This window comes from Haliotis rufescens, unplaced genomic scaffold (assembly GCF_023055435.1).
Source record: "Haliotis rufescens isolate VD_foot unplaced genomic scaffold, xgHalRufe1.0.p SCAF_15, whole genome shotgun sequence".
In the NCBI taxonomy this organism is placed as follows: Eukaryota; Metazoa; Mollusca; class Gastropoda; order Lepetellida; family Haliotidae; genus Haliotis; species Haliotis rufescens.
The window spans coordinates 21,371,685-21,398,602 of NW_025963835.1; the positions used below are offsets into that span (position 1 = coordinate 21,371,685).

Here is a 26,918-nt window from a genome sequence, read left to right on the forward strand (position 1 = left end):
GAACCTCCACAGAGAGAATCTGACCAATTTGAACGTGTTACACATTTTGAACACAAGATATTGTTTTAATACCCCCAACTGGATGAGGATACTCTTGCAAAACAAAACCACAACCAATGAATGAAAACAACTAGAAGATTATTCATTTCAAATTGTAAGTCATCAAAATCTTGTGCATTAAGTTGTTCAAACCCTTACAAAAACGTGAAAATGAAAATCATTTTTCCGCTGCCACTTAAACAGATACAAGAGTGAGTGAGTAAGGTTTTACGCCGCTTTCAGCAATATTCCAGCAATATCATGGCGGGGGACACCAGAAATGGGCTTCACACATTGTACCCATGTCGGGAATCGAACCCGGGTCTTCGGCGTGATGAGCGAACGCTTTAACCACTAGGCTACCCGACCGCCCCAGCCGATACAAGAAAAAGAAAGGAAAGATATTGCCCAGATCGACAGATAGTGTATGATCAACGGCATTTCACAGGCTGTTTCTTATCTCAACTGTCAGTCCAGCATAGAAACGAAACAATTCATGGAACTCAAACATTTAGCATCACAGGCAAAAAGAACCCTCTATAACAGTTGCCAATCAGTATGCTGTGATCAAACATTTGTGAATTTTGTCTCGGAGGAAGTTGCCAGAGTTTGGCAGAGACAAAAGCAAGATGGCTGACAGCGGTAATGGCTTAATGGTAGACATCCACAGACATTGACAGCAGTTCTTTGGGGAGAGATTTCCACTCAAGGATTTCAAATTAGATAAATTTTCAACATGTTGACAGGGGAACCAGGAATAAAAGGGCAATTGTTTCAAGGATTTGATTTGTTTAAACATCGGTTCATTACTTGAATTCTCATCACCCTGGTTTGTTCAAACCAGTTGTCTTTATGTAATGTCAGAGGGACTTAGCCAGTGTTTTTCGCCAAAAAAAATTGTTTTCTATTGATCTGAAGTGGCTACTTGTAAATGTCAAGATGGCTTTAATCTGCAAAAAAAAGGTATAACTTCAGATCTGATCTGACCTAGAATCTCCACAGGGAGAGAAGCACGTGGTACTGGAGATCTATTCAGACATGGAACAATTACAGGGAGATAAGCATTGGGCACTGGAGATCTATTTGGACCTGGACGATGGATGTTGGTTGTTTGTTGTTTTACGCCGCACTCAGCAATATTCTTGCTATATGACGGCGGTCTGTAAATAATTGAGTCTGCACCAGACTATCCAGTGATTGACATCATGAACATCAATTCACGCAACTGGGATACAATGACATGCATCAACCAAGTCACCGAATCTGACCACCATCCCGCTAGTCGCCTCTTACGACAAGCATAGTCGCCTTTTATGGCAAGCATGGGTTGCTGGAGCCCCACCCCAAATCTTCACAAGCTGGGCAGAATTATTGGTAGGATCGTCAATCTTCCAGTATATTAAAGGACAAAATTGAAACTGAGAATTAAAAGTCCATGCTAGCAACAAACTGGGTCTTCATAAAACTGAATTCTCACTATAGGGCCTCTGCCACTGTGAACATTTATTGAGAAGGGGTATTGTGCTCTTGATGGAGTGAGTGAGTGAGTTGGGTTTAACGCCGCTTTTAACATTATATCACCAGTTATATCACGGCGTGTCAGCTCAATGTGGGAGGAAAGCCCAAAGTGATGCAGGTCTCAGACGTTTACCACTTCGGTGAAACCCACGAGCACGGGTATGGTGCTGACAAACCTAGAAACATAATCGGGGCGAACCGGGATTCGAACTCACAATCATAGGTTTCTGGCGTGTCCAGGGGACGCAACTCTGCACAGCGAATCGCGGCGCCTTACACGACTTGGCCACCCGTGCCCCCGCTCTTGATGGAACATTTTCAACACTAATGAAACATTTCCATCTTAAACAACAGTGTTATTTCCTGTTTCCTATCTGTGTCAGTTTCCGTGTCCCTATTCTTATGTCAGGTTATCTGGTACACACCATGTACATGTACAAAACATGTTGCCGTGTGATGCACGATGCACAAGCGTGGAAGAAATCATCAATGTTGTTTCAGTGACTCTACTGATCCTAGTATTTCTTGGACTGTTCATCAAACCCAACTCTTGCACATTGTTTTTTTGTATGATGCATTTTCTCAGAAGAACACACAAGAAAAAATAATAATATTACATCATTTCGGCTGTCTTTATCTCATATGCTTACAACTATTACTGCCTTGGTGACACGTGAAGATTTGGGTTAGAATAGGTCTTCAACAACCCATGCATGCCGAAAAAAGCGACTATGCTTGTTGTAAGAGGCGACTAACAGCATTGGGTGGTCATGCTCACTGACTTGGTTGATACGTGTCATCGTATCCCACTTGTGTGGATTGATGTTCATGATGTCAATCACTGGATTGTTTGGTCCAGACTCAATTATTTACAGACTGGCATCATATAGCTGGAATATTGCTGAGAGCGACGTTAAAAAACACACAAACAAACAAAATACTGTCTTGGTACCTCCACTGGGTTCACCCATTTTTTAAAATTCCTGAAATCCTGACTTTTGTCAATTTGCAAGTGTTTCTTATCTTTTAACACTGTCATGAAATCTTTATTTATTGGCTTTTTCATAAAAAAAGGTTGACATTCTCCAAGCTTCTAATCTCAATGTTTTTCAACATGATCAATTTCAAAGAGAATTCAACTGTTCTCGATGCAATATTGATTGATTGAAACTGACTTAAACTACTTTTCAATCAACAAATACTTACAAGTTTTAAAGCTATTTTTTTATCTGCAGCTTCAAACAGAGAGCACAACAATTAAAACAGCTGCTTACAAAAGACTGTTTCAGAGGGTGCTTGAAAATGATTGTGACAGACAAAAAATACACTAGTGTTTTCACATGTGAAGTGCAATAAATTTATGTAAATGTAACAGTTAGGATGTAACTCGGGACAATCTAATATAAAGGTTGAGGGGCAGAGCGCGAGATTAGGGTCAATCAGGAAATCGTAAACACTCCATTGAACAATAGTTCATTTTTATCATGGTGGTGTGGATGGTGCTTCTGACAAAAAACAGGTCAAATCTGGGATTCAAACCTAAGACCAGTGGATCCTGTCACAAATGAAAAACACAGATCCGCTCAGCCAAGTGTGACACCTTAATGATTATGATGTATCCTGGAATTGTGTTTTGTTCCCTGGACAACTCAAATTCTTGTGTATTGGGAATTCTTTCAATACATATTTTTCTATAATCTATAGCCAATATGAAAAACTAAATTTTATTACATATTGAAAAAGAATGGCTGAGTAAAGGCCATAAATAGATTTTTCAATATGGCTGCCGTGGTTGCCATATTGAAATTCAGATTCAAATCTCTTGAACATCATTGCTGTAAATTTCTGAAGAGATTATGTGTACAGGGCAAATAAATGCATTTTGTGATAATATAAGACCATGGTCAAACCACAAAGCTGAAGCAGCCATATTGAATATAGGAATCAAGAAGCAGGCTATGATGCAAGCACACACAACTTTCAGTCAGGTGAGCTAAATATGAGATTTTTTTCGAAAAGGAGAAATCATCCCAGAGAATTTTTGAAAAAAATAATTATGCTTAAAAAAAGTAACTTTATGCCACAAACATACATTGATGCAAGGTGTTTTTTTTAGAAAAAAGTATTTAGACTTATAGTTTTCATTAAAAACATGTCTGGTTTTGCCGAAAATATATCCAGTCTCCACACAAAATCCCAATCCCCAAGAATACTTCATGGCTGTCACCCCAATATTTTTGCAACTTTGAACCAGATAGAAAAATGAGTTAAAAATCTCGTTATTTCTCCATAAACCTAACTACATAATGACGAACCACAAGGTACACTGTGATCTTCCTTCCCTAACACACCTTCATCACACCCAGGCTTCTTGACATCTGTAGTTCCGGACAACTAACTGCCTCTTTATTTCAGCTCCAGATCAGTAATGAGAGACAAGACTGAGTTTACTTCTTATCAAGCTGTTTGACCTTTGTTAAGAAATGTTAACTTGTCAGTTAAGGACAGACTTAAATTTCGAAGAAAGTTCTGAAAAATTGTAACTATTCACACTCACAAAAAAATATGCAGTTTAAAAAGTCACTTGTAAGATTTCACAAATTAAAAGAGAGCTTGCTGTGTTAATTGCACAAACTGCTTCCAGGAGCGGACCTAAATGTATTCAGTGAATATGGTTCTGCCACTGTCTGTACAGTATTCACGCACTATCACAGCGAGGGACACAGATGAATCGATAAAAGTTGAAAACTTAGGAAAGCTTGCATGTGCTCAGGAGTTTTTTTGACGAGTTTGATATATTTGATATCAAAAGACACTTGGGTGAGATTTTATTTATCATAAAAAATTCTTCCATTTTTCCAACTTTTTCAGTTTGTCACCAAGAAAAAACGTGTCTTGAGTGTAAAAAGTACAGCTGACAGGTTCAGAGGCAGAGAGTTTTGTGATGTCATTTGATCAGGACGTCACAGTAACCGATGATGCAACAAAGGTCTGCAAAGCATTGTGATGCAATTTTATTGTAGTGATATCTCCAAGCACATATATAGGTTGAATCCGACCTGTGAAGATCCGGGGTAGAATTGGTCTTCAGCAAACCATGCTTGCTGTAAAAGGCGATTAACGGGATCGGATGGTCAGGTTTGCTGACTTGGTTGATGCATTTCACCGTATCTGGATTGCGTGGATTGATGTTCATGATGTCAATCACTGGAATGTCTGGTCCAGACTCGATTATTTACAGACCACAGTCATAGCTGGCATAATGCTGAGTGTGGCAATAAACAATAAACAAACGATAAACAAACAAACAAACAAACAAAAGCTTATAACACAAAAACCTGTAGACAACCATTTGAAATCAGTGACCTTGTTCAGCACAATAATGCAACAAGCAAGCAACAGATAGTTGGTGTAGCCTTATATTTTTGGGGGGTTCTGGAAACAAAAATGCCAAAACAATTGCTTGGTTAGCAAAACAAATGCCACGTAAACACATAAAGTACCGTATATCGCTGTGTATAAGGCGAGTTTTTCGTACCTAAAATGAGGGGGCTAAGAAGGGGGGTCGTCTTATACACGGAGTCGAAGATCTCACATTTTTTTCCACTGGCGATGTCAACTGGCGTCCGATAGCCAGCCCAGCATTTGACAATAAAACTTCGCATTTCGTCCTAAATAACTGTTCCAAGAACTATTTCCATACATAAACATGATTTTGTATCTCTTTTCCTTGAATAAAGTTTAATAATTTCTGCAAATAAAGTTGAAATGACTCTCTCCTCGATGCAGATTGTCAAACCACCTGACACGGTAAAACAATCAACATCCGTGAGTAGAGAGCCGGAAGTACCGGTAATCATTTGCATATTGCACATGTGACCTAACATGTGATAACCGGTGAAGCTGAAATCAATTCCCGCTGTTTTTACAGTTGTATTAACAAGTGTTGGAGACGGTGTGTACAAGTGATTGTGGAATAAACACGCTGAATGTGAAGCAAACATAAGCCTAGTTAGTTACAACATAGTTAATTGGCGATTAAATTACTCACCATTGTCTCTTATATGTTATTACTTCATAAATGAATTTTATTTTACGGGCACCAATTTGGTGTCGTACCGTGTAAACACAAAATGGCGACGTGTGCCGGAGTTACACACGCGACCTATCATTGTAGAAAAAAAACAACGCAAGATAAACATATTTTTATTGCATATATAAGGTTTGTGTGCGCACTTGTGATGTGTGCGAAATACGCATCAGTCGGAAAGCGCACATTAAATCTCCAAAGTAACGTTAAAGCACGTTAAATCTTCTACCGGAATATCAATCAGACTTGTGATGTGTTTCATTCCAGGTCGCCTTATACACGGAGTATAGGCTTTTGGGTTGATTTTTAAGGCGTGTACAGGGGGGTCGTCTTATACGTGGGGTCGCCTTATACACAGCGATATACGGTAATAAGTTCAAATGTAGTTTCTTAAAGTCTGAGACACTACTTGGCTTGGCGCCACACTGATGGATAAGAACCAACTCAAGACAGAGGGGATGACACTCTGGTTTAATCATCTGCTTCTCAACCACCCACGGCAATGTCTCATGACCGATACCTCACTATCATCTTCAACACCAAATCTTGTTACATCTGTCATCAATGGCATGATGAAATTGTTTGTGTATTTTTCAATTTTCAGGTCCCTAAACAATCTGATCAACACAGCTAATGGTTAGTGTTCTACTTGAAATCATTTCCTAGATGACATTCAATTCCAAAAAGTGAGTTGGGTTTAACGCTGCTTTTAACATTATTCCAGTTATATCACGGCGTGTCAGCTTAATGTGGGAGGAAAGCCCGAAGTGATGCAGGTCTCAGACGTTTACCACTCCGGTGAAACCCATGAGCACGGGTATGGTGCTGACAAACCTAGAAACATAATTGGGGCGAACCGGGATTCGAACCCCCAATCATAGGTTTCTGGCGTGTCCAAGGGACGCAACTCTGCACAGCGAATCGCGGCGCCTTAGACGACTGGGCCACCTGTGCCCCCCAATTCCAAAAAAGGATCCAACAATTCCAATTAAATATGTTCACTTGTTTTTGACAAACCAGTTAAAATTAAGAGTGAGTGAGTATATGTTTTTATGCCCAGTTTAATGTTCAAAGCGGCGTTAAACCCAACTCACTCACATGGTCTAAAAGTACAGAGGCAGGGGAGAGAATTCTAATCAAACTCGGTAATACAGCCATTCTCAACTAACAGGACTGTCCACATAAACAGGGTTCCTATGTACATCACTTTTTAAAAATCCAATTTACAACTGTGCTGTGTGCGTTTATATTGTCATGGTGCAAGATAAGATTCGTCTGCCTTGGAGACAGTTTTCATAAACCTTTGCCCTTTCTTGGCTATGACTACTTGGAGAAAGAGCGAGGCATTTGTTCTGCAGTAGGAGACAATCTACTGTTCAATGTCCCAGTTGTACCTTGTGCACTTTAGTGTTGATTGTTGCTTGGTCGCTGAGTAATTACAGAAGGTTTAATGTTTATGTAAGTGGATTTTCTTACTGAGGTTTGGGAGTTTGAAAACTAAATGTGGAAATTTGGACTCGTGAGAGCAGTAAGAGACCCAATGGATTTATCTAGGATTCAAAACTGCCCTTGGGAAAAAATATTTTGTAATTTTTTTATATATATATTAAAAGTTCTTTTTTTCTTTAATTTCTGAGTATCTTAAAATTGTTTTCAATGCGCTAATGTAAAATTGATCACTTCCTCTACATTGGTCCTATATTACCTAACTTCCAGTGAAATATACCGATAGGTCACCTTGACCAAGCTATCTCATTAGTATAACCATATTAACATAAATTGAGATTTTTTAAATTCCCAATTTTTTAATTCCTATTTGGGAATATTTACTGGCATTTGCAGCCAGTAATGCTTTCATGGTTGTACACACATCCACAATCAAGTAATGCTTTCATAATTAAACTCACAAGCACAATCAAGTAATGCTTTCATTGTAAAACTCACACAAGCACAATCAAGTAATGCTTTCATTGTCAAACTCACACAAGCACAATCAAGTAGTGCTTCATTGTCAAACTCACACAAGCACAATCAAGTAGTGCTTTCATTGTCAAACTCACACAAGCACAATCAAGTAGTGCTTCATTGTCAAACTCACACAAGCACAATCAAGTAGTGCTTTCATTGTCAAACTCACACAAGCACAATCAAGTAATGCTTTCATTGTCAAACTCACACAAGCACAATCAAGTAGTGCTTTCATAATAAACTTCACAAACACAATCAAGCAATGCTTGTATAGTTCAACTCACACAGACACAAACAAGTGAGGACTAAATTCACCAGCATCATCACGCAATGCTTTCATGGATAAACAAAATCAGTACTGATATCAATTTGACCTTACCTGAAATTATATCCTTTAGAAACTTTATAATCGTCACTATCCAGTCTCCTAAAGGTGTACTCCGGGACGCAATCATCCACGCTGTAGTCAAGGTTACAGTCCCAGGTTATAACAATCTGTATGACACCACCCTGAAACATGGCACAGAAGCAGTTATAACATAGGCCACGATATAACAGCAAGTTGAGCAAGCTCATATCACCATGCTTTAGGACAGATGGTGTATAAATCTTGGTATTTATAATTTCATCTTTACAATTCTGATTCCCTCCTTCATCATTTATAAATTCTATACTTATTGTCATCTATTATGAGGTTAAATGAAGAAAAAGATTGTTTGCCCGGACACCTGACTCAAATTACCTATGGCCACTTTGTTGATAGAGTGAATAAGTGAGTGAGTATGGTTTTACACCGCTTTTAGCAATATCATGGCGGGGGACACCAGAAATGGGCTTCACACATTGTACCCATGTCGGGAATCGAACCCGGGTCTTCGGTGTGACGAGCGAACGCTTTAACCACTAGGCTACCCGACCGCCCCTTTGTTGTTAGAACAGGCAAGATGTAGTTTGACAACTCTGATCAGTATGACTTGACTTTCCCACACACCATACTTACCTACCTTACTACCCATTCTGAAATTAGTAACCCTCTCCCATTTGCAATCTTAGTGCTTATTGTAATGACTTTTGTAAACCCTTATATATTATTTCTGGGATTTTATCAAAAAAATTAAACGGCCCCATCATTTTGGAAACGAATATTAATGCTTTAGTCTTGAAAAAAATTAAATTGACTGCCACAAAAATTACATTCTTGCAGAGTGTTTTCCAAAAAGAAACTTCAGGCTCAGAGTCTTAAATAAAGAAAATGGTTTTATATCTGTAGCTCAAAAAATATCTAATCTGGATACAAAATCCCAGGCCCCCCTCAGGAAATCAAATGAGTGAGTGAGTGAGTTGGGTTTAACGCCACTTTTAACAGTATTCCAGTTATATCGCGGAGTGTCAGCTTAATGTGGGAGGAAAGCCCGAAGTGATGCAGGTCTCAGACGTTAACCACTTCGGTGAAACCCATGAGCACGGGTATGGTGCTGACAAACCTAGAAACATAATCGGGGCGAACCGGGATTCGAACCCACAATCATAGGTTTCTGGCTGGCCAAGGGACGCAACTCTGCACAGCAAATCGCAGCGCCTTAGACGACTGGGCCATCCGTGCCCCCGGAAATCAAATGGTTGGCCCCATTGATGAATTAACAACATCGTGTGAAGAGATTAATGTAAACCAACACAATCACTTTACATTAACACTTGAAGTAAGACATAGACATAACACAACGCTTCATATTCACAGAATTGAAAAAGAACACTTTCTAATGCAAACCTTGAAAAAAAGATTGGCCAAAACATTCCCAATTATGAACAAGGACAGATTGAAAACTTTGAACAATCAATAAATAACCAGATTAATTTCATGCTCTGTGTGGCCAAGAGAGCCAGTTGTATTACAAATAGCATGCCTTGATTATCATGTCTGGGAGTCCATCATGTTGAAAACATAAACACCAACACATTACCCTCTTAAGAAAGAAGAGACGAGAGCAAAAACATGTAGTTAACTTGGAATTGAAGAATTGCAATGTGGAACATTCTCTTAACTGAATTTGACAAGTTTCAAATTGAAAAAGAATTTTAATCAATACATGCTTTTAGGCACTGGAATGGTTTTATGGTGTAGAAAACATTCATAATTGTCAGTGAATTTTGTGAGGCAAAATCTGACAGTTAGAATTAGTTTGAGCTTGTTAGTAACGTTAGCTCTTGATGCGTGTGAATGAATATTGTTTTGAGCCACAGTCGGCAATATTCCAGATGTATCGGATTAGTCAGGCTACTAATACTACTATTGATAAGGCCATTTTAGGGTCTACTCGATTTCATTCTCAGCTTCCTAGGAAGTATACAACCCAAGCTGCCTGTTAGGTGCAAGAGGGTTAACAGTCACATTAACACATCATCCTACTGGGTACCCATTCACTGCTGGGTGAACAGTGACAAATTTCAACATTAAGTCACCTGCCCATGGAGACACCATGTGGTGCATGTGCTTCAGTGTGGGGCAGGACCGAAGCCCTAGAAACTCTCAGCAGTCAAGCTGTCCAACACAGTCACCCATCCTAGGACTCCCCGCGACCAGCGTTGTTAAACTTCAACTGATTTGTGACCTGTGTGCTGTATACATGATCATGCATCACAGACTAGTGGCTGACAGCATGAGCAACGATCCTGTCCATCAGGTTACAATGGCAAGAAATATGTAAGGGGGAATTATTTAACGCAACAATCCTGGAGTACAAGCCAATTGTGATTTGAACAGTATTTCAGTCATATAACAATGAAGATGCTTCGACTCTGTGGAAAGCAAAATGAGGCACATGCTGGGTACCTCATCTTGTGAAACCCATCAGAACGGGTATGTAACTGTTAATGTTTGAAATTTACATGGGCCTACGACCAAATTATAGAATATACAAAAACAAAGGTGGTGAAAGGTCAAGGTCACACTGGTAGAATCTATGTGTAGAGCAAGCTCCTTCCCAGCGCGTGACACCTTCGTTACACTCTCGGTAACATCGCTGCTACCAGTGTGGGCGCGGCCATTACAAGAATCTTGAAATTTACCCTCTAACCCCAAATATAGTAACGTTTATACTTTTGTTTTTGTCTTCGGGAATGCCATCATAGCGAACTTTGAAAAAATTTACAACTGACCATATTTCCCAGATGAATTTAACTTCTTGTTTGTTTGATCAAATTGGTTCGAGATTGCAGACAAACGGAAAATCATCCAAATTCCCCTCTTACATTCTTACTATACCAATTACATGATAGTTGAAATGAAATAGAAGTTCAAACTGACAAACACCAAAAATAATTTAGATAGCGTAAGTGTATTCGGCGTCACAGCAGTCATCGCTTATTTGTAAACATTACGGTCCATCAGTTGTGAGTTCAACTCCAAGCATGGTTGTGGTCACCTATCACAGTGGGGAGTTTTGACTGGTGGCAGCGATAGTATAGAGAGCTCCCCGAACAGGATGTCACTGTGAGGAGCTTGTGTGAAGACCAGAGAAGGGACACAACTCTGCACATTTTAAATGTCAGCATAATCATGATGACCAACTGGTATTATGCAAAAAACACAAATCAATGGTCTTCCATGCTTAGCATGCTTCAACACACAAAAAGTTCATGCAGTGAATAGAATCACCAAATCGTAACAATCAGCTTGGATGGGGGTTCCACAACAATTAGAACAATACCTAAAGTGAAAAGATAATATTTAATGAAATTTAATGTAACAAATTTCCCACCTGCATGAACACTGAATAAAGTAACTGAGACAAAAGTTCTTAAAACTCTCAAATTTCATGAATTTTTATAAAAAATATTCACAAATGAGGGAAATGTTCACCCCTACCAAATGTCTACCAACATGATCGAGTGAGTGAGTGAGTGAGTGAGTGAGTGAGTGAGTGAGTGAGTTGGGTTTAACGACACTTTTAACAGTATTCCAGTTATATTGCGGCGTGTCAGCTTAATGTGGGTGGAAAGCCCAAAGTGATGCAGGTCTCAGACGTTTACCACTTCGGTGAAACCCATGAGCACGGGTATGGTGCTGACAAACCTAGAAACATAATCGGGGCGAATCGGGATTCGAACCCACAATCATAGATTTCTGGCGTGCCCAAGGGACGTAACTCTGCACAGCGAATCGTGGCGCCTTAGTTAGACGACTGGGCCACCCGTGCATGATCGAAACCAAATGGTTGTCACTGCAACCAAGGAACTCCTATTTGAAAATAAATTGAGTTATAGTTTTGAGTCATAATGCAAAACTATTCCGATCCTACATTAAACTGGGCAACATATTTGTGTAAGGTTTCTGAAGTTGGGAGCAATAATATTTGGAACAGTCGAGATGCAGATGGGAAATTTCTCAACGAAAAACAACAAAATAACGACAGACACCGAAGTCACAGCAGGGTGAAATTTTCTCATGAAATAGATAATTACCGATAGCGCTAACACGGCGTAGTCTTGACTTGTGAATTTGACAATGTCAGCAAGTATGAAAATTGGACAAAACTTATTATGTGGATCGATAGGGGAGAATCGACACTTCCCCAAAGCTTTGTCACTTTTGAAGCCAAGAATGTTCCTTCTGAAAGACAACATTAATAACGGTTAGCAATGGTGATGAAGTATATATACACTTCAACCGAAGCATGGGACCTCAAGAAGCATTGCAGGATTGTGGCTGATACATGCTGCAGAACCAGTTCTCCCCAAGACTCGGCATCAGAACAGATGGTTTTGAGAAAAATACCAGTTGATCAAAGTTCAGATAATGATGTCATTCTTTTAAGAAATTTGAACTCAGAATCACGTTTCCCTCTACCATCAATGCAGATGAGTCATTCCCATGCTTCAAGCTTATTCAAGTTTATGAAAGAAGAATATTAAATTTGGTCCAAATCAAGTGAATTTGCTGAAAAGTAATATGAAAAAATTGTGTGTTCTCAACATTTTTTTAGCAGTACATTGTATATTATTGAGCAGTCATAATATGAAAAAATAAACGCTGAAATATTTTTTCATTTTTGCAGTTTGAATATTCTTCTGACAGAAACAAGAACTTGGTGCTCATGTCTACAACTGGCCTAAACCGGCATCTACAGGTTCATGTTGGGCCAGACCAGATAAGACCAGACATAGCTGGTGGAGACCAATACCTGTTCGGCAATGCGTGCATAGTCTTGTCCAGTGCGGTTGACAATAGTCTCCAGTATAAATATAGGACAGTATTGGTCCACAGTGTCGTAGGCATTGTTTCTACACATCTGTAGATACGCGTCCGTGGCATTGTTGGGCAAATTGCGTCTGGTTGAGAAGAGGAAGAAAATTACACACAAAACAGCTGACAAAATTCCAAGTTCAAATTAAAAACTTGGTTGATATTTAATTTTCACAGCAACTTTTTACTTTGGGATTTAACTTTTTTTTAATTTAATTAACTTAACAAGGCTCGAAAAATTTCTTAAACCCAACTTGTCCTGTAGGGCAAATAGATAATATATTTATACTCGTCCTGCAATATATTCACTTGCCCTGTGAACTACCAAAAAGATGAATTTGAAAAACTGATCACAATGTAAGCTAGAAATAACTAGTCGTGGTCCAAAACACTCTTTTTCAAATGCTCATTTAATAAAAGAACTGGTCCTCTGTCAAATTTGTCCTTTTTTTAGTGACCTCTTGACCTTAGGACCGTTTTGCACAACTATAGTGTCAGAGGTCAAAATAAAAGTAAAATGAAAGTTCAAGAACATTTTCTTCAGAAATCTCCCAAACCAATTTCAGAGAAGGAACAAAAAGAGTTTTCAACTGAAAACTCAAAGGGTTACTGCCCTTCCTAATTGACTGCCTTTCAATTTCAATTTTCAATTTTCAAATAGAAGTAAGTTACCCATGGGAAGGACAAAGGCTGCTCTCATGTTTCATTTTATTCAACATTTATTTGTATTTAGTAAACCAATCAATTACACACAAGAATCCTATGCGAAACATTACTTCTTCAAGAACACCATATCAGCCGATGTTTCACTGAACGTAACACCATAACTTCTGTCCTGACCTTCAGGAAAAACCCTCACTCATCTTTCTCCTAATGAGACGAGCAGAACTTATTGATATTTCAGGATTGACCTCAAGCTAATCTCTGATATCAAATTCTGTTCTCTGTCCATACCACTATCCAGCATCTGTTGGAATGCATTAAAGAACAATCCGATAAGCATATAAAGATATATTCTGTCACAGATGTAGAATATTCTGTTATAATTTTGATTGATGATGGATCATATTTGACCTTGTTAGCGCATGTGCTCCAACAGCATAGCTTATGCATCACTAGAGACAACACACACAATCCATCCTCGTCCCATTATGCATCATCTGCGGAACCACTACCAGCAGCCGTGGGTAACAAGACGAAAACATATTTGCTGAGAATATCAAGACGTGGAATTCCTAATTGTCATTGGTTGTTTTCTTGATACTATTTTTTATCATATATATATACAAAATAGTCCCATGGCACTGCAGTGAGTAAGTGAGTTAGTTGTGGTTAACCCTGCTTTTAACAGTATTCCAGCTGTATCGCGGCATGTCAGCTTAATGTGGGAGGAAAGCCCAAAGTGATGGTCTTACACGGTCGCCACTTTGGTGAAACCCAAGAGCACGGGTATAGTGCTGACAAACCTAGAAACATAATCGGGGCGAATCGGGATTCGAACCCACAATCATAGGTTTCTGGCATGCCCAAGGGACGCAACTCTGCACAGCGAATTGCACACCTTTGACGACTTGGCCATCCTCCCCCAAAGGCACTGCAACTCCCCTAATAACTGTACTGAACATCCTAAAATGTCAACAAAGACAATCACTTGACAAAAGTTGCTGTCAGCATTGATAGTCAAATATTTTCTGCACAGATACTGATGACTAAGAAACACATGCTATAATCTGACTTGAACAAGATATGATGACATTACGAGGAGACACATGCATGCCAAAGTATAGCTTCCTCAATTTGGACATTTCAGAGAAGATGTTTACAGAGCCAGAAAAAAACTTATGAGTTTATGAGCTTGGTCAACACAATGATCTAAACATAAAATATCACATAAATGGAACAGTGAGTGAGTGAGTTTGGTTTTATGCCGCTTTTAGCAATATTCCAGCAATATTACAGCGGGGGACATCAGAAATGGGCTTCACACATTGTACCCATGTCCGGAATTGAACCCGGGTCTTCGACGTGATGAGCGAACGCTTTAACCACTAGGCTACCCGACCGCCCTTAAAAATGGAACACATGTTTAGTCCTACTACTAACTAATCACATACCAAATTTCATTACATTTTGAATAAAAATGGCTGCGGAATTGCCATAATATTTTTTTCAGTATGGCTGCTGGGACAGCCATATAGAAAATTTAATTGGAATGTCATCATTGATGCAAACAAGTGTGTGAACTTTTAGTTTCACTGATCCAAGTTTTCTGAGGAGAAGAGGTTGAAAGATGTCAAAATATCCTTTTATGACAGTGCAATTCCTCAACTTTCATCAGGGGGCAGGGGTGGCCCAGTCGTCTAAGGTGCCGCGATTCGCTGTGCAGAGTTGCGTCCCTTGGGCATGCCGGAAACCTATGATTGTGGGTTCGAATCCCGGTTCGCCCCGATTATGTTTCTAGGTTTGTCAGCACCATACCCGTGCTCGTGGGTTTCAACGAAGTGGTAAACATCTGAGACCTGCATCACTTCGGGCTTTCCTCCCACATTAAGCTGACACGCCGTGATATAACTGGAATACTGTTAAAAGTGGCGTAAAACCCAACTCACTCACTCACCCAACTTTCATCAAGGGTCTGTCAAGATATCCACAAAGGGCCTGCTTATGTTTCCTCTTGGGGTAAAGCCAGGAAGTCCACATGTCAAACTCATTTTGTCAAAAGGTAACAGTATTGCAAGGGCTAGTAGAATTTCAGGCTTTCTCAGCAGTGTCTTTATGTGATATCACTGTTCCAAGAAGAAAATGTTCAGGTTACATTGCATGCCTGTTCAGGGCTGTGCCAAGATTTCCTGTAGGGGTCTACTATGTTTACTTCAAGGCATTGTCAAGGTTTCAATTTGGGGTCTACTACATTTACTTCAAGGCAACTTCAAGATTTTGATTTTTGGTCTACAATGTTTACTTCCAGAAAATGTCAAGGTTTCATTTTGGGGTTTTCTACGTTTACTTCAAGGCTAAGCCAAGACTTAAATTTGAGGTCTACTACGTTTACTTCAAGGCAATGTCAAGATTTCAATTTGGGGTCTACCACGTTTACTTCAAGGCAATGTCAAGATTTCAATTTGGGGTTTACCGCGTTAACTTCAAGGCTATGCCAAGACTTAGATTTGGGGTCTACTACGTTTACTTCAAGGCTATGCCAAGATTTCAATTTGGGGTCTACTACGTTTACCTCAAGGCAATGTCAAGGTTTCAATTTGGGGTCTACTACGTTTACTTCAAGGCTATGCCAAGATTTCAATTTGGGGTCTACTATGTTTACGTCAAGGCACTGTCATGATTTCTTTTGAGGTCTAGTTAAAGGCTGTGTCAAGATTTCCAAAGAAGACAAAAAATTGTTTTAGGATAACAACTTCTTTATCATACGGTAATTGCGACATTATGGTATTGATTCTTATAACACTGTCAAGCAACTCTTTATCCATAAAACATTTCTGTCTACTTTGTCATCTGTCAACTTCTACGAAATCCCTATCAAACAAGTCAAGATTTCCTCTGTGTGTCTACTAAGTTTACTTCAGGTCTACTAATTTACTTCACGGCTATGCCGAGATTTCTTTTTGAGGCCTACGAAGTTTACTTCACGGCTATGACAAGATTTCCCTCAGGAGTCTGCAAGATTTCCATTAAGAAGGGAAATCAAATGCTCACATATCGTTTTTACAAGAATGTTCTAGAATCATAAAAAACTTACCTTTTTACTGAAAATTTTGGAAACTCCACATTATTTTTTATGAAAACTGTAAAGGTTCTTGATTCTAGTAAAACTGCAGTCTTTGGTCTGAAACACAAACATGCCATAAGCACAGTATGCACAAACAGGAATCAATAAATCAATAGATCAATACATATATAAAACCGCATGCTGCTTGCTTCTTGTTCCGTGCCATCAGGACATTCAACTAACAATTCAAGGGTCAAACGATTTAAAATGATCCTGATTTCTTGGTCAATAATCTTTAATGGTGTCCTTTCTCTTCATTTGTTTTTTGTTTAATCCCACACTCAGCAATATTCCAGCCTCATGATATCGATCGGTAAGTAATTGAGTCTGGTTGGTTGGTTGGTTTGGTTGGTTTGGTTGGTTTGTTGTTTTACGCCGCACTCAGCAATATTCCAGCTATATGATGGCGGTCTAATTGAGTCTGGACCAGACAATCCAGTGATTGACATCATGAGCATCAATCTTTGCAATTAGGATACAATGACATGCATCAACCACGTCAGTGAGCCCTACCACCCGAGCCCCTCAGTTGCCTCTTACGACAAGCATGGGCTGCTGAAGGCCAACTCTAACCTGGATCTCCATGGGCTCATCTTTAATGGTGTGATGCTTAAATTTAAAGGGGCGGTCGGGTAGCCTAGTGGTTAAAGCGTTTGCTCATCTAGCCAAAACCCGGGGTTCGAATCCTGACATGGGTACAATGTGTGAAGCCCATTTCTGGTGTCCCCTGCTGTGATATTGCTGGAATATTGCTAAAAGCGGCGTAAAACTCACTCACTCACTCACTCACTCACTTAAATTTAAATGACACAATTTTAAATAAGTATATTTGAAGAAATTATAATTTTGAAGATGATATGTCAAACACCAATATATATCAATTCCCAAAAACATTTTTAGCAATATTCCAGCCAGATCATGGGAACTGGACCCAAGAAATGGGCTTCACACCTTATAAGCGTGTGGGACATAGAATCTGGCTCCTTCAGGTGCGATGGGCTAATCCTTTCACCACATGGCTATTCCACCACCTTACTTTAAGCTTTGTTTGTTTGTTTGTTTGTTTGTTGTTGAACACCGCACTCAGCAAAAGTCCAGCTATATGACGGCGGTCTGTAAATAATCGACTCTGGACCAGACAATCCAGTGATTGACATCATGGGCATCGATCTATGCAATTGGGATACCATGACATGCATCAACCAAGTCAGTGAGTCTAACCACCCGATCCTGTTAGATGCCTCTTACGACAAGAATGGGTTGCTAAAGACCAATTCTAACCCAGGTCTTCATGGGTCCTTACTATAAGCACAGTAACAGACAGCAATATTTTGTCAAAAATATATGTTTCCGAAGACACTGAATTGCACAATGTCTTTTAACGGATGTGTTTGTGTGTGTGTGCATTTGTTGTTTAATGCTGCACTCATCAATATTCCAGTGGACTGTAAACAATCAAATCTGAACCAGCCAATCCAGTGATTGACATTGTGAGCAACGATCCATGGCGTCAGGGTACAATGCAACGTCACCAACCAAGACACCGAACCTGACCACCTGATCCTAAAGTCGCCTCTTATGACCAGCATAGGTTTTTTGGCATCAATTCTAACCCGGTATTCCTTAAGTTGATGTGTTATTTTAATTAAACAGAGTGATGAGATGGTGAAACTGCCACATTTTGAATAATATTTTTGTATCACAGCTAAGTGCGAGGGATACACAGGTATTTGACAAAAATAATTTGATCCAGAATAATCGATGGTTAGTCCCCCAAGCCACATGGCATAAAGTTCTTGATCAGAATTGATATGAATTTGACCTCACCTGAAATAATATCAATTGGATAGTTTTTTTATCTCTAGGGCTGGAGGTGACTAGAAGGATTTGACACAAACAGAAAATGAAAGTTTCTGGAACTCAGACAACAATAAATTAATTATTAGGTTTTCACCCACATTTGTAAAAACGTAAGTCGGGGGGGATAGTTAATTTTTGTATTTACATTTCTTTTGGAAGAAGCATTTGTTTGGACCGGATTCATATGAAGCATGTATAGTTTATACAGTGTGTTTCATAAAATATAGAAAAAAGGGAACATTTTGTTTGTCTGTATGTATTTGGGAACAATCACTTAATGTGAGTCAGTGTTTGGTAGTGTTTGTTTGTTCGTTTATTATTTAACACCACACTCAGTGATATTCCAGCTATATGACAGCAATCTGTAAATAATCAAGTCTTGGTCAGACAATCCAGTGATTGACATCATGAACATTGATCAACGCAATTGAGATATGATGACATGCATCAACCAAGTCACCGAGCCTGACCATCTGATCCTGTAAGTTGCCTCTGAAGACAAACATGGGTTGCTGAAGACAATTCTAACCCCGGTCTTCCTGGGGTGTTGGTTGTGTGACGTAGGCAACAGAGGAGAATCTGATCATTTATCAAATGTTTAGTGAGTGAGTGAGTGAGTGAGTGAGTGAGTGAGTGAGTGAGTGAGTGAGTGAGTGAGTGAGTGAGTATGGTTTTACGCTGCTTTTAGCAATATTCCAGCAATATCACGGCAGGGGACACCAGAAATGGGCTTCACACATTGTACCCATGTCGGGAATCGAACCCGGGTCTTCGGCGTGACGAGCCAACGCTTTAACCACTAGGCTACCAAACCGCCCCTATCAAATGTTTACTGTCACCTTGTGTTTCTCACATGACAAAACAGCTGGATAATGAGCCATGACTAGTGAACATCAATATCACACTGAAGGAATCTTCAACCATTCAAATAAAATCAAGGGGAGGCAACTCACGCTTGGTCTATCTCCACGGGGCACCACGCATATATTTCACACACTCTCTGGGTCTTGTTTCGAGTTGAGTTAATACAAATTCCTGTTTTATAACCTGTAAAAGAAGGTTGAAAAATAGGATTTAAATTATTAAATTCACTCAGAAAAAAAGATGCATTTGATGCAAAATCATCACAATGAAAACTCATGCTTAGAATGGGAAACACTGCATCAGAACCATTCAAACATCAACATTAATGAATGGCCTAAGATGGTTCTTTTCAATATGGTTGCCATGGAAACCAATTTATACTTTGGATGAGAATGATCTGGACTAGGTGAGGTCATATTGGGTTGAAGGATGCATTCAAGATCATTGCACTTACATAGCGACAAGCATGCACGTGTGCGCTTGTCTGCATGTATTGTACTTATCTGGACTAATGCTCGTCCACTGGGATACCATGCTGCAGTTTAACATGAATACCCCACTCAGAAAGAGTATACTGCCTCTTAGCTGACCAATCCTTGTTTTAGCGGACTACTAAATGCCGAGCGCCAAGCAAGGTAACAACTTGTACCGTCTTTTAATGTCTTTTGGTATGATGCAGAAGGTAATCAAACATCGAATATCTGCTCTCCAGGCAGACTCTCTATCCAGTGGACAACGGAGGAGGTTATTGTCCTTAGAGAACAGAATGCAATATCAAAGATATTTAGGTCTACGGTCTGTTCCCCAAAGCGATCTTCAGTATATGTTACAGTATAGAAGTTAAGATCACCTTAGTGCTATGATCGCAATGTGGAATGGGGCCCAGATCATTTAGTCACTCATCTTACAGATCCCCATCCCAGTTAATCGATTTTACAAAAAAGGAAGACATTGTGTAGTCAGTGATAATTACCGTATTCGACGTAATAAGCGCCCCGCTCTAACAAGCACCCACGGCGATATTTGCTAATATATTGGCTAGTGAACAATCCCAATCAGCACCCCTTCCGAATGATCAATGTACACAAGACTTATTTATTCGTGTATAATACGCACTTGTGCGTTATATGCACCCTTAATTATGGGCAATTAAATTCTGGAAAAATATATCTGTCGTATGTCAACATTTCAGGCTGTCAGCATTAACCACAAAATTTACGATCTTTCAGCTCTGTTTTTTTCACCAAAATAATATTCTAATAAGAGCCCCCTATTTCTAATATTGAGAGCGCCCTGGGCACTTATTATGTCGAATACGGTATGTTTAGGAAAACGTTATCCAAACTTTAACTGTTATATCGTGAGCAAAAGGATAGCATATTTTCGAAATAAGGTGGCATCATTAAGTGGTGGTGTATTATATACACGAAAAAAAACCAGTAATAGATGCAGTACCCTTGTTGAATTTTAAAATAACTTAATTGTCTTCAGACATTTTGAGGATACAAATCTGTAAAACATGAAATTTAATCAAGTTTGAATTTTTTGCCAATTTGAAAATTTTCATATCAGCCCAATCCATTTGGTTGCATCTGAGGTTGCTAGGGGGCCTATCCTAACCCGTAATCTCCACAAAGAGCAGACATAATTGAATCCTCACCATTGCCTGCTGTCACAGGTGTATTGGGTGTGCAATCCTCATCTGTTTGACAATGGCCATCCGTCACACCAGGATCCTGAAACATGGTGCATCAGTACTGAGAATGTTCTAACATGGTACTGCAATAGTTTGAAATGTTTTAACATTGTACACCAATATTCAGAAAGTTAGCACATTTACACAAGTATTCTGGAATGTTAGAACATTTATACAAATATTCTGAAAATGTTAGAATATTGTACACCAATATTCTGAAAATGTAAGAACATTTACACCAGTATTCTGGAATGTTAGAACATTGTGCACAAATATACAGAAATGTTAGGACATTGTACACCAATATTCTGAAATGTTGGAACATTTACACCAGTATTCTGGAATGTTAGAACATTGTGCACAAATATACAGAAATGTTAGGACATTGTACACCAATATTCTGAAATGTTGGAACATTTACACCAGTATTCTGGAATGTTAGGACACTGTACACAAATATTCTGAAATGTTGGAACATTTACACCAGTATTCTGGAATATTAGAACATTGTGCACAAATATACAGAAATGTTAGGACATTGTACACCAATATTCTGAAATGTTGGAACATTTACACAAGTATTCTGGAATGTTAGGACATTGTACACAAATATTCTGAAATGTTGGAACATTTACACAAGTATTCAGAAATGTAAGGACACTGTAAACCAATATTCTGAAATGTTGGAACATTTACACCAGTATTCTGGAATATTAGAACATTGTGCACAAATATACAGAAAAGTTAGGACATTGTACACCAATATTCTGAAATGTTGGAACATTTACACCAGTATTCTGGAATGATAGAACATTGTGCACAAATATACAGAAATGTTAGGACATTGTACACCAATATTCTGAAATGTTGGAACATTTACACAAGTATTCTGGAATGTTAGGACACTGTACACCAATATTCTGAAATGTTGGAACATTTACACAAGTATTCAGAAATGTAAGGACACTGTACACCAATATTCTGAAATGTTGGAACATTTACACAAGTATTCAGAAATGTTAGGACACTGTACACCAATATTCTGAAATGTTGGAACATTTACACAAGTATTCAGAAATGTTAGGACACTGTACACCAATATTCTGAAATGTTGGAACATTTACACAAGTATTCAGAAATGTTAGGACATTGTACACCAATATTCTGAAATGTTGGAACATTTACACAAGTATTCTGGAATGTTAGGACATTGTACACCAATATTCTGAAATGTTGGAACATTTACACCAGTATTCTGGAATGATAGAACATTGTGCACAAATATACAGAAATGTTAGGACATTGTACACCAATATTCTGAAATGTTGGAACATTTACACAAGTATTCTGGAATGTTAGGACATTGTACACCAATATTCTGAAATGTTGGAACATTTACACAAGTATTCAGAAATGTAAGGACACTGTACACCAATATTCTGAAATGTTGGAACATTTACACAAGTATTCAGAAATGTTAGGACACTGTACACCAATATTCTGAAATGTTGGAACATTTACACAAGTATTCAGAAATGTAAGGACACTGTACACCAATATTCTGAAATGTTGGAACATTTACACAAGTATTCAGAAATGTTAGGACACTGTACACCAATATTCTGAAATGTTGGAACATTTACACAAGTATTCAGAAATGTTAGGACACTGTACACCAATATTCTGAAATGTTGGAACATTTACACAAGTATTCAGAAATGTTAGGACATTGTACACCAATATTCTGAAATGTTGGAACATTTACACCAGTATTCTGGAATGTTAGAACATTGTGCACAAATATACAGAAATGTTAGGACATTGTACACCAATATTCTGAAATGTTGGAACATTTACACAAGTATTCTGGAATGTTAGGACACTGTACACAAATATACAGAAATGTTAGGACATTGTACACCAATATTCTGAAATGTTGGAACATTTACACAAGTATTCTGGAATGTTAGAACATTGTACACCAATATTATGAAATGTTAGAATATTGTACAATAAGATCCTGAAAAGTTCAAACTTTGTACACAAGTTTTCCAAATGTTTGATTTTGTGCAAGTTGTATCTCATGTTGGAGTCATCATTGGATAAATGATTGAAAGATCCTGGTGCATAGACTCAAATACTAATGAATATTAAATTAATCTACTACTGCCCTGACCACCACTTTTTATAGTAACACTGAAGATATTTGTTGTTGGATAGTGTCATTAATTAGCTCTGTAACGCCTATAATGTGTTTTATCATCCAAAACTGGCTCCAGCAGGAGATATGCTTGGGTGAGATCAAGCGATATCTACATTGTAGATATCACTGCAATGAAATTGCATCACAATGCTTTGCAGACCATTGTGACGACATTAGTTACCATGACGTCACAATCAAATGACATCCCTTATGGCTCTGCTACTGAAGCTGTTAGCAGTACTTTTTACACTTAAGACACTGCATATTACTGTCTACAAAATGAAAAAGTTGGAAGAATGATGTTGGATGATAAATAAAATCTCACCCTCATGTCATTTGATATCAAATATATCAACACTCGTTGAGTGAGTGAGTGAGTATGGTTTTACGCCGCTTTTAGCAATATTCCAGCAATATCACGGCGGGGGACACCAGAAATGGGCTTCACACAATGTACCCATGTCGGGAATCGAACCCGGGTCTTCGGCGTGACAAGCGAACGCTTCAACCACTAGGCTACCCGACCGCCCCCAACACTCGTTGATAAAAGTGGAAAAACTCCTCAGGAAGCCTTGGAGTTTTTCCACTTTTATCAATCACTGGATTGTCTGATCCAGACTCGATTATTTACAGACTGCCGTCATATAGCTGGAAAATTGCTGAGTGCGGCGTTAAACAACAAACCAAAACCACTTTTATCGACTTTATATGTTTTGTGGTTATGGAGGTATAATGTAAAATTGGTGTACGCACTGTGTCAATCCACAAGAAGTGCACACTGTTTCTTAACATTTACACCTCCATAAATGCTAAAATACACTAAACATAAAATGTCTAAGCCAGAGTACAACAAGCCTTGTTCATCCCACAAAGTATTCCACCAGGCATGAGAGAAAAACAATCTGTGACAAATATATAAACGAATAGCTGAAAATCAGTCCATTCTAATACGTAAATAAGTTATATATAGGAACCTCATAGACTGCTATTTAATCATAAACACAAAAAGCTGTAGGCAGAAATACAAATTCAGTGACATCTTTCACCCCAGTAATGCAATACAAGCCCCTCCCACCCTATTATCAGCCAATCAGGAAAGAGTATCATACTAGTGGGTGTGACCTGGTCGTTTTTTGGTTGACAAAACAAACGCAAAACAACTGCTTGGTCAACCAGGCAATTGCCAAGGATTCAGTTGCAATAAATTTATATTCACATGATATAATAATTTCTCAAGTTGGACAACACAAATCTCAACTCACCTCTTCACATTCTGAGAATGTCTGGTTTGGTGTTATGACCATGTTCGTCATCACAAAAAAGGCATTATTTTCCTGGAAGAGAGAAGTGAAAAAGAACAATCATTGTGGCGAAGAGGAATAAATTTGATTTGAAATAAAATGATGCATCTGTTATAGATGGTGGAGTGATGACCTTTCTTATATATGTGACAGGTGTGTTTAATTGTCCACACAGGTGAGGTGAAATGGGGTTTAACGTCGCGTCCAAGATTATTGCACTTATATAGCGACGTGCATGCACGTGTATGTGTGCGTGTGTGGCTGCTTGTACTAGTCCGGACTGATGCCGATTTATAGTGCTAGCACACTGAGATACCATGCCGCAGTTTAACATGAATACCCCACTCAGACACAGTCTACCAGTCCTTGTTTTAGCCCCTTAACGCCGAGCGCCAGACAGGGTAACAACAAGTACCATCTTTTAACGTCTTTTGGTATGAAGCAGCTGGGGATCGAACCCGGACCTTCCGCTCTCCGGGGGTGGACGCTCTACCATTAGACCACGGAGGCGGTCTATCCACACAGTATGTAGTTTGGAGAAAATGTATTCAAAGTGCAAGATAGGTACCAGGGGTCCGGAAACGGTCATATGCGTCGGACATGTCCGATTGGGAATCTCAAATGTTAGGTTTAAAATATTGCTTACCAGACATTTAAATTTTTCCGGACATTTTCAAAAACAAACAACGCTACCTTCAGGGTAAAAATAATTGATGAGCGTTATCGTATCCCTTCAGCGAATTTAGGTCAATAAACAGGTAAAACAAACTTGGTCAATAAAAGTATGAAATTTGATATAAAACATCACTAGACATGATGATTTACCAATTAAAATGTATTTCCTGCTCTCCAAGGCATTGTTTTATATGCAGAGATTAAGATTACTGTGTGTATTTTCTCGTAATCTTAGCCGGAAATAGCATTTAGCCGGGCACACATCTCTCCCAATCTACCGGTGATTCAGTTTAAACATACCCAATGATACAACTTCAAAGAATTTTTATGCAATGGTCGGAAGAAATTGTATCTGAAAACATTATTTTATCAGGAATAATATATTCCAATGTCGTGTTATTTTAGTTGCAGCTTCACCATATATACTTAAAATTATAAGAACCATAAGTGTAGCACTTTGGTACAGATGGTATGCAAGATATGTTTTGACGTATGGAACGATTTGGACCAGTCACCATAGGGACTTCCCGCGCTACATGTATTTCGATTGCGAAAACGTTATGTTGACATTTATTTGTCAAACTGCCTCATATATGACCTTTAGCGATATGTATATATCCATTCTCTTGCAACTAAAGTTCGTTTCAAGGCGTCAATAGCGGTAAATAACGGTGAGTTGTGCGATCTACCAATCACTTTGCATACCATTTCACCAAAATTATTGTAAACATTATTATAATTATTGAATGAAATTTTGAATATAATTAAAAAAATATATTGTAAACATTACTCCAGATAAACAATGAACATTTTTTTTATAACCAGATATTATAATAATATAATCAAATTGTGTCCTTCAGTTCGGATTAGTTGACTGGTATTTCCGGTGTTACGTGTTCGCGGTGATCAGCTGACAATGTTTTCTGAGATGGGGGAAAACATCGCATCATTGGAAAACTTGAGTTTATTGAAAATGTTAGTAAATTTTGGGAGCCATGCTTTTACCGCGTGCTATAACCGAGTTAGCGCTATATTGAAGGGTGCAATAACGAGGGGACACTATAGTCTGCAACATTCAAAACATCCACGCCCTATCATCACCCCGAGTCAAAGGTGTTAACTGACTACAAAAGTCCTAGTTCGGCAAGGGTTGAAACTGGACTTTAACAGTCAGTTAACTCCCTTGCCTTGGGAACATGCAGGCTCCTCACAGTGATAGCCCGTTCGCGGAGCTCTCTATACTATCGCTGCCACCAGTCAAAACTCCCCATTGTGATAGGTGGCCCCAACCATGCTTGGAGTTGAACTCGCAACAGAATGACTGTTATGTTTACAAACAAGTGACGACTGTCGTGACACCAAATACACTTACCCCTGCTAAATTACTTTTCTTTGTTTGTCAGTTTGAAGTTCTATTTCATTATTTCATTCATATGGTAAGAATGTAAGGGAGAAGTTGGTTGATTTTCCGTTTGTCTGCAATCTCGAAGCAATCTGATTATTAAAACAACAAAGTAAATTCATCTGGAAAACATGGTCAGTCGTAGAGCTTTTCAAAAGAAATATGATGGCATTCCGAAAGACATAAACAAAAGTATAAACATTACTACATTTGGGGCTAGAGGGCAAATTTCAAGATTCTTGTAATGGCCGCGCCCAAACTGGTGGCAGCGATGTT

General features: G+C 38.8%; 1 protein-coding gene across 4 annotated transcripts in view; it reads right to left on the reverse strand.

Annotated features, from left to right (window-relative positions):
• LOC124135187 (P2X purinoceptor 4-like) overlaps nt 1–26,918 on the reverse strand; it is a 141,647-nt gene that overhangs the window by 73,386 nt on the left and 41,343 nt on the right. For 3 of the 4 annotated variants that reach the window (XM_046500429.2, XM_046500432.2, XM_046500428.2), the window contains exons 3-8: nt 24,527–24,598; nt 21,026–21,101; nt 19,455–19,548; nt 16,612–16,698; nt 12,796–12,943; nt 7,995–8,125 (exon numbers count right to left, since the gene is read on the reverse strand). In XM_046500429.2, coding sequence (XP_046356385.2) covers nt 7,995–8,125; nt 12,796–12,943; nt 16,612–16,698; nt 19,455–19,548; nt 21,026–21,101; nt 24,527–24,598 — 608 coding nt within the window. Of the gene's footprint in view, nt 1–7,994; nt 8,126–12,076; nt 12,225–12,795; nt 12,944–16,611; nt 16,699–19,454; nt 19,549–21,025; nt 21,102–24,526; nt 24,599–26,918 lie in introns of all 4 variants that reach the window. The other variant, XM_046500427.2, reaches the window with a different exon arrangement.